The following is a 13,339-nucleotide window of genomic DNA, read 5'->3' on the forward strand; positions in this document are numbered from 1 at the left end:
AATAGAGCAGGCCATCTTGCCATGAAAGCCTCCACCATTGGTGCATCACGAACAACTTCATGTCTTCTGTATGAAAAAGTCTTTTCCATCTTCAGTTTCACCATCTCTGTTACTCTTTTTTATGTCCATGTGGTGGGCTTTGACATGTCAATAGCTTTAAGAGTCCCTTTGTCTGCTACTTCTGAAACTGAGGTAAGGTTAAGAAACTCATTCCCAAACAAGGAATCCATAAACTGAAGTCTGAAACTGCCCTGAAGACCACACTGTCTCTTGACTTCAACGATGAGATCCTCAGTTGATTCGGGCGCTCCATTAGAGAGTGAGCCTTCGACAGGTTCCGTCAGCCAAGACAGTCTTTAGGACCATAGGACTCTGTAGGCAAAAAAGAATTACATATCAGACATTCAGAAAGAATCATTTCAGTTTAGTTTTCATACAGCTATCCATACCCAATAGTCAAAGTTATAAAGATCAGACATAAAGAAAAGAAGAATTTATCTAATGAAATACATGCGACTGAACCTGTTACACTTATCTGAACACCTTTTATTTCTATATGCCTTTTTAAAGTCACAATGTGGACTGATCCAATCTTATAGTCAACCAATGGATAAGTATCAAGGAGTTCACAGAGTGAAATGAGAGTGAATATTCTTGTGGATACTGGGCTGAGCTCAAAAGCTCTGTCGTGCTCTCTGTACCAGCCACCAAGCTCTCTGACAATGTAGAATATGCTGTGGTACAATGCAGATATGGTTTTTCAGTATTCTGGCAATCCACCTGCTGCCCTGTGGGACAGTACCATTCCCTTTCTATAAGTTATAAAATGGTAAATGGCTCAGTATTTATATAGCGCTTTTCTAGTCCCTAAGGACCCCAAAGCGCTTTACATATCCAGTCATCCACCCATTCACACGCACATTCACACACTGGTGATGGCAAGCTACGTTGTAGCCACAGCCACCCTGGGCGCACTGACAGAGGCGAGGCTGCCGGACACTGGCGCCACCGGGCCCTCTGACCACCACCAGTAGGCAACGGGTGAAGTGTCTTGCCCAAGGACACAACGGCCGAGACTGTCGGAACCAGGGCTCGAACTGGTAACCTTCCGATTACAAGGCGAACTCCCAACTCTTGAGCCCACGATCGCCCACGTTATGCCCTTTAATGTCACACACTGTGCAAGGTTGACCTCTAGAATGTCAGGGAATATGTACCTAATGACTTAAGCTATCTCCTCTTTAAGCAAATCCACTAGAAAGGCCGATACAGCTGAGACCTCTAATTCAGACTTGCCAAGAGATGGGAGTTTAGATGGTAAGCTATCATCATCTGATGTTTTGACTTCTGTGATAATAAAGGTAAAAATTCCACCATCACAAAAAAATTTATTTTAATTGAAAAAGGTATTCCAGTCCAGAAGAGCATTAATGGTTTCTTTAAAGTACCAATCTTTCCCTCATTTATACATAATGTTTTGAGAAGCAGCTCACATATGTTCTACACAAAGTAGAAAAAAGGGGAAAAAGGGTCCTAACTTTTGTTAGGACAATGTTGGAAAATTCACAATACATCACTTAATAAGACATACTCTGTTGAACAAACTTGTCTCCTTGTAGATATCTGCTGTATTATTTGGGCTTGACCAATAGAATAGTCAAGTAAGTGACACTTCACCTAAAACAATGACTAAATGGAAAAATGATTTGGCATTTATGGCCACAGGTTCTTAAACCCAGTTCTAAGGTGGCAGGATCCTTATTATAACTTGAGTGCGTATCAGCAGCAAGAATTAAGGTATGGCACTGTGGCGCCCCAGCTTCTTAAACTCTGACGGTTACAGCCAGACTAATTAGCCACTGTAGCCATAACTAGCACGAGTAACACAAACACTATTGCGCTCTCTCAGTGACTTTTTAACTTGCTAAGCCATCAAAACGCCAGTGCTCTCTGTCACATACATAAATTCCATATCTGACCGACAACAGCTGCTTTCTCCCGACTATGTGCAATTTGTTACTATTTTTCAGCTTTAGCCACAAAGCTAATACTAATCTTAGCTAGCACTGTAAAAACAACATGTAGATGCATTACAGATTACTTTTCATATAGCATGAACTACAACAATTCTGTGAAAACGCACTCCAACTAAAACAAATGTATTTAAATTACTTACCTTCTCAGTATGCCTGACTCAGTGCCAAAGGTTGCATGTGGCTAAACAGTCTCCCAGAATCTGGCGGTCAATTGCGCTCTCCTTAAATTATGTTGTTGTCTTATTGGATAAGACTCTAGGTCTTATTATTCAATCATATTTAGTTGTTGTCTTTGAATATATTGCATCATTTCCGGTTGTGGTCAAACATGATTACAATGGTTTTAGTATTCTAATTTAGTCACTTTAAATCAATGTAAGAAAAATGAGTAGTCTCAGTATTGTTTATAATCAAGTAAATGGTACTTTATTAAATCACGTAAATAAGAGAAACATGAAAGGCTTGTGTAGCATTAACTAAATTCATTTGTGCAAATTCAAAAGCCTGCCAATTCCCATTTTTTCAGTGCACACATTGAAACAACAATATCAAAAATTGAACTCACAATTGTTTATGAGTAAAATATTTTCTCCACTTATCAATATTTCTTCAATATGTATTTTTCATTACGACTGTCATTGTAGCACATCATTGAAATGTGATACTATCACCAGAAACTGATGTTAACACACCTACAATGTGTTTGTTGACATGTTTGATTCCACTAATAGAGGGAGTTTCAGTTTGTTCCATGACTGCATTTCACTCACTGCCTCTGTTTGTATCTCTGTCACTGCAGGACCAACATAGAGCGAGAAGTCAGCACTCTCAGGAGGCCGACAAACCTCACAGAAGAAAGGGAGAGAAAACATACAGCTGTGATGAGTGTGGGAAGTATTTTACCCGGGGTGGAGACTTAAAAAGACACCAACTCATCCACAGTGGAGTTAAACTCACAACTGTGACTTGTGTGGAAAGTCTTTTACCGGGCTGAAAGCTTAAAACACACCAACTCATCCACAGTGGAGTTAAACCTTACAGCTGTGAGTTGTGTGGAAAGTCTTTTACCCAGGCTGGAGACTTAAAGGCACATCGACGCATCCACAGTGGATTTAAGCCATACTGCTGTGACTTGTGTGGAAATTCTTTTGCCCAGGCTGGACACTTAAAAAAACACCAACTCATCCACAGTGGAGTTAAACCTTACAGCTGTGACTTGTGTGGAAAGTCTTTTACCCAGGCTGGAGACTTAAAGGCACATCGACTCATCCACAGTGGATTTAAGCCATACAGCTGTGAGTTGTGTGGAAAGTCTTTTGCCCAGGCTGGACACTTAAAAAAACACCAACTCATCCACAGTGGAGTTAAACCTTACAGCTGTGACTTGTGTGGAAAGTCTTTTACCGAGTCTGGAGGTTTAAAAAAACACCAACTCATCCACAGTGGAGTTAAACCTTACAGGTGTGAGTTGTGTGGAAAGTCTTTTACCGAGTCTGAAGTTTTAAAAAAACACCAACTCATCCACAGTGGAGTTAAACCTTACAGCTGTGACTTGTGTGGAAAGTCTTTTACCGAGTCTGGAGGTTTAAAAAGACACCAACTCATCCACAGTGGAGTTAAACCTTACAGCTGTGAGTTGTGTGGAAAGTCTTTTTCCGAGTCTGGAGGTTTAAAAAAACACCAACTCATCCACAGTGGAGTTAAACCTTACAGCTGTGAGTTGTGTGGAAAGTCTTTTACCCAGGCTGGAGGTTTAAAAAAACACCAACTCATCCACAGTGGAGTTAAACCTTACAGCTGTGACTTGTGTGGAAAGTCTTTTACCGAGTCTGGAGGTTTAAAAAAACACCAACTCATCCACAGTGGATTTAAACCTTACAGCTGTGACTTGTGTGGAAAGTCTTTTACCCGGGCTGGAAGCTTAAAAACACACCAACTCATCCACAGTGGAGTTAAACCTTACAGCTGTGACTTGTGTGGAAAGTCTTTTACCGAGGCTGGAGACTTAAAAAAACACCAACTCATCCACAGTGTAGTTAAAGCACACTACTGTGACTTGTGTGGTAAAGCTTTTGCTCAAAGTCGAAACTTACAGAAGCATCTAGTTACCCACTCTGGAATTATATGCACAGCTGCAACTTTTGTGGAAAAAGTTTCAGTGAAAAACACTACCGAAATATTCACCTACGGATTCACACTGGAAATGATGTTTACTGCTGTGATCAGTGTGGAAAACTGTTTACAACAGATGCACAGTTACAACAACACATGTTTAGCCACACTCAGGAGAGACCTTATAAATGTGACCTGTGTGAGAAGACTTTTAAATCTCCACATAAGCTTAACAAACACCAACAGATCCACACAAGAAAGTAACTCTACAAGTGCAGTTAATGTGAGGTATGTATTTATCTTTTTATCCTGTATTTTTAACCTGATTGTTTGGAACAAGTCTCATCATTAAACTTATGGAGTTATATTGAATGAACTGTTTGGAAAAATAAAGAGTCGTTTTCGCCCAGTAAGCTGAGTGTTATAATGTAAACAGTAAAATGTAATTGGACGTTGGCAGAGATGCTCTTTGTTTCAGGCGACATTCAGGATAAAAATAAAAAAAGCAGAGCAACACAGATGGATCCAGTTCTCAACCCTGTTGTCACTGTGGGGGTGGGAAAGAGTTTCTCTGTGACCTTTGTGGAAAAACCTCCAATCATGAACGGGACCTAAAACCACATCAACGTAGACACACTGGAGACAAAATGAACTACTGCAAAGAATGTGGGAGAGGCTTCCACACAACAAGTACATTAAAAATACATGAACTTTTCCACAGTGGGGTAAAAAAGCACATCTGTGACCAGTGTGGGTCATCCTTCACCACTGCACGTGAGCTTAAAGAAAAAGCATAAGGGAAACCACACAGGAGAGACACCATACAAGTGCAGATACTGTGACAAAAGCTTCTCACAATCAGGTCATCATAACAAACATGAACGTACACACATGGAAGTGAACTTCAGCTGTGACCAGTGTGACAAGAGCTTCAGGAATGTCAGTTCATACTCCGAACACAAACGATCCCACGCTGTAAATAAACTGTTTCACTGTTACCAATGTGAAAAAACATTCACTTCATTATCTGCTCTGTGCAAACATCAGCCTGATCATGCAGGACTGAAATCACTGGATCACAATGAATCTGAAGAGAGAGAAAGATCCTCTTCTGGCTTCATGGTCAGACTTAAAAACCTTGAGATCAGGCTCCAGAGTTCAGATGGAATCTCCTGTAAAGAGTGTCAGCTGATGTCACACTTGGATCTGATGAGGTAGCTCTGATTTCTGGACCTGCAGTGAATAATCCTGAATGTTACATTTAGGAAGCTGCATGTATAGATGTCTGTGAAGGTTCTCAGTCATCCAGGTCATCGTAGTCAAAGGAGTTTGCAAAGAAAAGCGTCTGGACTTCTTTAAGTTGCTTGAAGACGTTTCACCTCTCATCCGAGAAGCTTCTTCAGTTCTAAGGTCAAATGGCCGAGAGTCCCAGATTTAAACCCAGTGGAGTATCCCCAGGAGGGACAAAGGACCCCTGGTGATCCTCTAATCACATGCGCCCAGGTGTGAAAGCGGGTGTGGGACCTAATCAGCCAGGGTTTCGGGTGAGCCCATTGTGAAACCTGGCCCCACCTTGTCATGTGAATTCCTGAGGTCAGATGGCCCAGGATGTGAGTGGGCGTTAAGGCGCCCACTCACATCCTGGGCCATCTTTCACACCTGGGCGCATGTGATTAGAGGATCACCAGGGGGTCCTTTGTCCCTCCTTGGGGGGATACTCCCACTGGGTTTAAATCTGGGACTCTCGGCCATTTGACCTTAGAACTGAAGAAGCTTTCGGATGAGAGGTGAAACGTCTTCAAGCAACTTAAAGAAGTCCAGACGCTTTTCTTTGCAAACTCCTTTGACTGCATGTATAGATATGCATATCAAGTTTATGTTTTTTCCTTTGAGGGATTTTAATTCTCTAAAATGTTATCCCTGTTACATTTTAATCTTTGTTCCCTTAGGACACAGTAGTGTTTAGTAGTTGTACTTGTTACTGTATTATTAAAGTTGTAGGGATGTCTTTTCTTTCTCTTTTTTTAAAACCAAACTGGTATTCTATCAAAAATCACATATGGATATGTATATCATTTCTTTTATTTGAACTTTTTTAGCTTTTCCAAAATTAACTTGTTTTTTTATGTATTCATTCCATGTTTCACCTCAGTTAAATTTCAATTCTTCATTCATATTTAATCTTTTGCTGTGGTAAAATCTTCTCTTAAATTCTTTTTCTCCCAAAACTGCAAATTATTACACAGCAGTTGCTCTTAAAACTTCCAAAATGAACTAAATCTGTCCACCAGCTTTGAAACAACAGCTGCTGTGACTTTATATCCAGAAAAAAGAAACTCAAGCTGAACTGGTTTTGGGCTGTACTTCCATGTAATACCAGTTTTTTGTTTTTTTTTTACCAGAAGATGGAGCAGTGAGGCTGTGTAACCTTAATTTAATTAGGGAAAGACCACAATATTCACAGTGGCAACAAAGAACTGTTGGAAGTTACAAACAGCAGCACACATCAGGACCATTTTAAAGATCACAGGTGACTACTTTTAGTTAATTCAAATCCTATTAAACATCTATTTTTGGCTCCTCCTTTCACTTTAGTGTATTTACTGTATCCTTGAAGTCCACGTTGTTTTTTAATGAATTCATTTTGATCCACATGTTCTGCAGCTGTTTTCCTGTTGATCTGAAGTTTGTATTATGAAATCCTGATAATGTTAAAGCGTTAGTTATATTTGATGAACTCTGTGTAAAGTTTATCTTATTAAACGGTTTGATGTGAAAAATAAAGAAATGGTCTCACAGCAAGTAGTTTGAGCCATGATTTCAGATTCAAACTAATTTAAATGTTTTTAGTGGTACATGTGGAGGTTTATCAGAGGAGGAGACTTGGCTGCTCTCAGCACGGTTCATGCAGCTCATTAAAAACCCTGAAATGAATTTAAGGAAAAGATGTTTGAGTTTTCTTAAAAACAAGATGTGGGCATGAAGTTTTCAGACAGTGTGTTTAAGATGCTTTGTGATTAACATCTCACACATTCCAATAAAGCAGATGTTCCTGCATTGCAACAGTAGTTTGCAGATGTGTTCATTCCCCCGACCATCTGCAAGACTCTCATGCAGCACCAATTTGAAACGCAGCCTGGTGTGAAAGTCTGTTCATGGCCCTACAGGTTGCCTGAGCACAAGAGACAAATTGTGCAAAAGGAATTGGCTGAAATGGTGAAAATGCTGTTATCATAGGATGAAATGAGGATTTGTTCCTCAGTGTTTGGTCTCCTATGCGTATCTGTTTGCCAGATGATTTGTCCCAGCTGTTGAGAGGGGCCGGTTGTCTTTAAGGTGCTTCCAGGTAATTAAGAAGTGAGCGCAGGGTTTTATACGGTTCTGTGATGATTGTCACAAAGTGAAGGTCTCATGGTTTGATGCTTATCCCATGCCCCGGGTTGACCTGACTGTATAAGCACTGCTTGTTTTTATGATGTTGGATTTAACTAACACCTACTGGCAGATTCCCTTGTCTGCAGAGTCCAAAGACAAAAATGGCCTTCTCTACTCTGTATGGTTTGTACCATTCGTCACACTTCTGTTAGGCTTGTTTGAAGCCCCGGGCATTTTTCAGAACCTCCTGTAGCGATAGCTGCGTCCTCACACTGCATATGCTGTTTGCTACCTGGATGATGTTGTCATTCATAGTGATACCTCGGTGGAGCATGTGCAGTTGGTGGTCGCGGTCCCGGAAGTGTGTGGTTGGATGGAGGGACCGTACAGTATTTGGGTACAATTTGGGAGCTGGGCATGTGGATCCACACGTAGATAAAACAGCAGCCATCGCATCCTGCCTTTGTCCCAACGCAAAAAAGAACATCCTGATAATAATGAATTATAATATTCCCGACTACAAGTAATAAATGCATGAACGAGATTTTCAGCATCACTCTGAGACAGGATATTTCTGATTTAAAAGATATTGCAGCAATGGAAGAAAGCTGTCATGATCCTGAGTCCATGACTCAGCGGTTTTGGGTTTGGTGTATTTACTGTTATTATTTGTGGGCTGTTTGGGATGGTTTGTGTTTTGGGATTTTGATACTGGGTTTCTGGGTTTGTGCTCCCTCTGTTGGTCCCTGGTGTGAGTGTTCCCCCTGTCTCGTCAGGTTAACCAGGTCCAGCTGTGTCTCCCACCTGTGTGTGATTTCCCAGTGTCCCTCTGTGTATTTATTGTGTGTGTTTGCCTTTGTTCCTTGTTGCGTCGTTCTGTGTTCATCCTCTGTGTCACCCTGCTGTCCTCCCTCCATGTTCAGGTTTGCTGCTCTTTGGTTTAGTTCTTCCCAGTTTAGTTCATCCTTAGTTCAGTTTTGCCATCTCCACTTTATGTTTGGTATTCTTAATAAATCACCCTCACATCTGAATAAGTACTGCATTTGAGTCCTCCTTTCTTCACCTCACACGGCCGCTGCCCTGAGCCGTGACAAAAGCAGTCTTAAATATTTGCTTTATATTTCCATTAAAGGAGAAGTCCTGGTCAAAATGACTCTAAGATTCCGTATAGTGTTACTGGAGGCCAAGGTATTGCATCCAGAAAAGGATAACATCCGTAGTTGCTGATAAAATTGGCACAGATCTTCCCCCATGCATTACCAAAGATTCACATCAAACTCATCCCATTCTTTGTTGCTTTAATGAACATTTTTTATTGTCACAGTTTGACACTGATGATTTCTTCTGATCACTCCTTTAGTTTAAACCCAGTGACAGTATGAAGTTATTATGTTTGTTTTCATGTAAGTATCTACACTTATGCTATCTATCTATACGTGGTCTATATATATATATATATATATATATATATTTTAGTATCTGTAATGACACTTGTAAATTGTCCTTTTTCCACGTGTGCTCAGCTTGACGGCACTCATGTCGGACAGCTCGGGTCGTGTCGTTCAGCCTGGGCTTTAGTTTTAGAATCGCTGGATTTTAATGGAGCCATGTCCAAAGCAGTCCAAAGCAGTCTGGCAGGTGGAATAAAACCATGAGCTCAGTTCTGTGGTCTGGCTGCATAAAAAATCTGGGATTTTGCAGTCCTGGTTAAGTGTTGAAAACTGCTCAGCAGTGGAGGAGTTAAAAACTCAACAGTGCCGAGCAGCAGCGTGAGGTTTAACAGAGGTAAAGGCAAGAGGAACTTCAAACATCACAGGACTGTGGCCAGAAAACACATCATCAGAGATCTCTACATTAAAAACAAAAACAAAAAACAAAAAGAAAACACAACATGAGATAAAACAAGATCAAGTGTGTGTCCACATTCATGTGTAGGACCGGTCACACATTGCACCACATTAAAAGAATCAATAAGGCTTTAAAAGCCCTTTGCCATGGGCATATCAGGACAACACACATGAATATTAAAACCCCCAACAATCAGGGGCGGATCTAGAGAAATTTTCTTAAGGTGGCATGAGGGTGGCAAAGAAATCAAATGGGTGGCAAAATCAAAGCCTCCCCCCCCCTCCCCCAAACACATATGCAGGTGGTTACATATGGTTAAAATGATTCAAATGCCATAAGTATATACATTTTTCATATAAATATTTTCTATAACTTAATTATTCTCTGTAGCCCACATAATTAAACACTTTAGTTAGAATCAAAACTCACATTTTTATGTATGTACTGTATAGCCTGTATAATAAATAAATATGTAGCCCAATAAGTATAAAATCCAGAAAGCTACACAACATGGGGCAGTTCATTTACAAACACAAGTCTAACTTAAGTTTCACACTGTTTTTTGTTAGAAAACAATCACATTGTTACAGCTTAAATTACACAAAATGTCAGAAATCTGCACTGTCATGAACAAAAGTTTAAACCTAATTTTTCATGATTTGTTGGATCAACCCACTGAGGTCTGAAATACAACCAGACATTCTGACTCCTTTTGAGTTTACGTTTGTATTTCACCCTGAAATTGTTTCATTTTAGTTTTTTCCCCCTTGCCTTGTTTGGTATCATTCTTTTCAGCTCAACTGAATTTAGTTGTTTTTTTTTTCACTGACATACTGCATTAGTATTACTGATCTGAAATCACACAAAGAACTTAAAATGCTAGTAGTATTTTTACTATAAAAAAACCCCCACAGACATGTTGACTAAAATTTATAACTTGAAATGCAAATATAAATTGTACATTTTGTAAACATATACAACTATTTATCTAAAAATGCAGCCAATACACCTGCCATTTTCTTCATTTTATGCAACCATTTAAAAATACTACTAAAACTAGTGATGGGTCCTGCAACACTGACGCACCGACACATATATCAAGCTCACCTAGCGATGCCTGTATCGGTGCGTGCGTCGCTTTAAGAAAAAGTCACGTGATCGATACAGCTGCTGTATCGCTCATTGCCAACGCGCCAAACTGTGTTTAAAAAGTACCGCATCCGCATCTGTCAACGGAATGAGTCGCCACAAAAAAACACGAAATTACTCTCGCAAAAAAAAAAAAAAAAAAAAAAAAATACACATCTCTCCATAACAAAATGGAGCCCGAAAGAAAAAGAAATGTTTCTGCTGTGTGAGATCATTTTGATCTTTTAACTGCAAATAAGATAATAGTTTGTCTGTCTTTGTTTCAGTGTAATCTATCAGAATAGGAAAAACAGCAATGTGACTTGAAGTGTAAATTATTTATTTCATTTTATGCAGGTTAAATGTCGCATCTGTTCTGCGGAGCTTTGTTACACAAGCAAAAGCACCTCCTCGGTGTTTAGGCATTACAGAGCCAAACATGAAAATGAGGAGACAAACACACCGAGAATGAACACACTTCGGCCTATATAGACACTGAACAGCTTTATCATATTTTTTTTTTTTTTTTTTTAATATGTGTTTTATTATTTTGAAATCAAGCATCTAGGAAGACTGTTCTGGACCAGGCAGTCCTGAATTTTATTATAAGGGACTGCCAACCCTTAGTATTGTGGAGAGTGTCGGAGAGAAACATTCCAAGATCAGAGGATCTTTTAACGTACTGGGGGAAAGGAAGACATCTTATCTGAACCTTTTCCACCTGGCTTTACAGCTTTTGTGTACCCCAGCTTCATCTGTGCCTGTGAGTTTTCCAAAGCTGGGGAAATGGTGTCAAAAACATGCAACAGACTGAATGCAAAAATATTGGATAAACTTATTTTTCTGAATAGAATTTTATAATAAACTCTGAGTCAAATGGGTAATATTACATTCACAATACTTTCATTTTAATTTTCACTTAGTGTCATTCACAATATATTTTAAAGATGTCTACAATATTTGAAACGTAAAAGATATAAAATGATTTCATGGAAAGTATAATACCTTACAGTGTACAAGTATGACTAGATCATTGAATCAGTGTCTGTTGTGAGTCTCAAGTCAGTTGCCTGCAATGATATTTAAGGTCCAGCAGGTGTCAGTATGGAGCAAAGCAGCAATACTGTGTCAACACAGTGTCGATGCAGTTTGGGGAATGTGCTGAAACGCTTCATGAGGCCTCATCTACCCATCACTAACTAAAACTAAAATGAGAGAACAATCAGGTGTCGCAATAAGATGCCCCACAAATGATTTTTGCCAGTTAAAAAAAAGTTTGTCCATCAAAAGAGAGGAGAACAGCACAGGGACAAACCTGCAGGCCTGACAACAGGAGGTGTATCACTCCGCTGGTTTTCTACGTAGTGACAGTGTTTACATTGCAAATGTGCCTTTGTGACATTAATTGGTGCCCTCAATGACACACAAAACAAAACGACTACACAACAGAACACACTAAGTATACAGGGAGTGCAGAATTATTAGGCAAATGAGTATTTTGTCCACATCATCCTCTTCATGCATGTTGTCTTACTCCAAGCTGTATAGGCTGGAAAGCCTACTACCAATTAAGCATATTAGGTGATGTGCATCTCTGTAATGAGAAGGGGTGTGGTCTAATGACATCAACACCCTATATCAGGTGTGCATAATTATTAGGCAACTTCCTTTCCTTTGGCACAATGGGTCAAAAGAAGGACTTGACAGGCTCAGAAAAGTCAAAAATAGTGAGATATCTTGCAGAGGGATGCAGCAGTCTTAAAATTGCAAAGCTTCTGAAGCGTGATCATCGAACAATCAAGCGTTTCATTCAAAATAGTCAACAGGGTCGCAAGAAGCGTGTGGAAAACCAAGGCGCAAAATAACTGCCCATGAACTGGGAAAGGTCAAGCGTGCAGCTGCCAAGATGCCACTTGCCACCAGTTTGGCCATATTTCAGAGCTGCAACATCACTGGAGTGCCCAAAAGCACAAGGTGTGCAATACTCAGAGACATGGCCAAGGTAAGAAAGGCTGAAAGACGACCACCACTGAACAAGACACACAAGCTGAAATGTCAAGACTGGGCCAAGAAATATCTCAAGACTGATTTTTCTAAGGTTTTATGGAATGATGAAATGAGAGTGAGTCTTAATGGGCCAGATGGATGGGCCCGTGGCTGGATTGGTAAAGGGCAGAGAGCTCCAGTCCCACTCAGACGCCAGCAAGGTGGAGGTGGAGTACTGGTTTGGGCTGGTATCATCACAGATGAGCTTGTGGGGCCTTTTCGGGTTGAGGATGGAGTCAAGCTCAACTCCCAGTCCTACTGCCAGTTTCTGGAAGACACCTTCTTCAAGCAGTGGTACAGGAAGAAGTCTGCATCCTTCAAGAAAAACATGATTTTCATGCAGGACAATGCTCCATCACACGCGCGTCCAAGTACTCCACAGCGTGGCTGGCAAGAAAGAGTATAAAAGAAGAAAACTAATGACATGGCCTCCTTGTTCACCTGATCTGAACCCCATTGAGAACCTGTGGTCCATCATCAAATGTGAGATTTACAAGGAGGGAAAACAGTACACCTCTCTGAACAGTGTCTGGGAGGCTGTGGTTTGCTGCACGCAATGTTGATGGTGAACAGATCAAAACACTGACAGAATCCATGGATGGCAGGCTTTTGAGTGTCCTTGCAAAGAAAGGTGGCTATATTGGTCGCTGATTTGTTTTTGTTTTGTTTTTGAATGTCAGAAATGTATATTTGTGAATGTGGAGATGTTATATTGGTTTCACTGGTAAAGATAAATAACTGGAATGGGTATATATTTGTTTTTTGTTAAGTTGCCTAATAATTATGCACAGTAA

General features: G+C 40.2%; 1 protein-coding gene across 1 annotated transcript; it reads left to right on the plus strand.

The window, feature by feature from the left end:
* Nucleotides 1-282: 282 nt before the first annotated feature.
* Nucleotides 283-4,155, plus strand: LOC120434341 (zinc finger protein 235-like; the record flags this gene model as incomplete). Its single annotated transcript, XM_039602197.1, has 2 exons — nucleotides 283-339; nucleotides 3,109-4,155. Coding segments are annotated over exons 1-2 (1,104 nt in total), but the record flags the coding sequence as incomplete, so codon positions are not given.
* Nucleotides 4,156-13,339: the final 9,184 nt, after the last annotated feature.

This window comes from Oreochromis aureus, linkage group 3 (assembly GCF_013358895.1).
Source record: "Oreochromis aureus strain Israel breed Guangdong linkage group 3, ZZ_aureus, whole genome shotgun sequence".
NCBI classification, from domain to species: domain Eukaryota; kingdom Metazoa; phylum Chordata; class Actinopteri; order Cichliformes; family Cichlidae; genus Oreochromis; species Oreochromis aureus.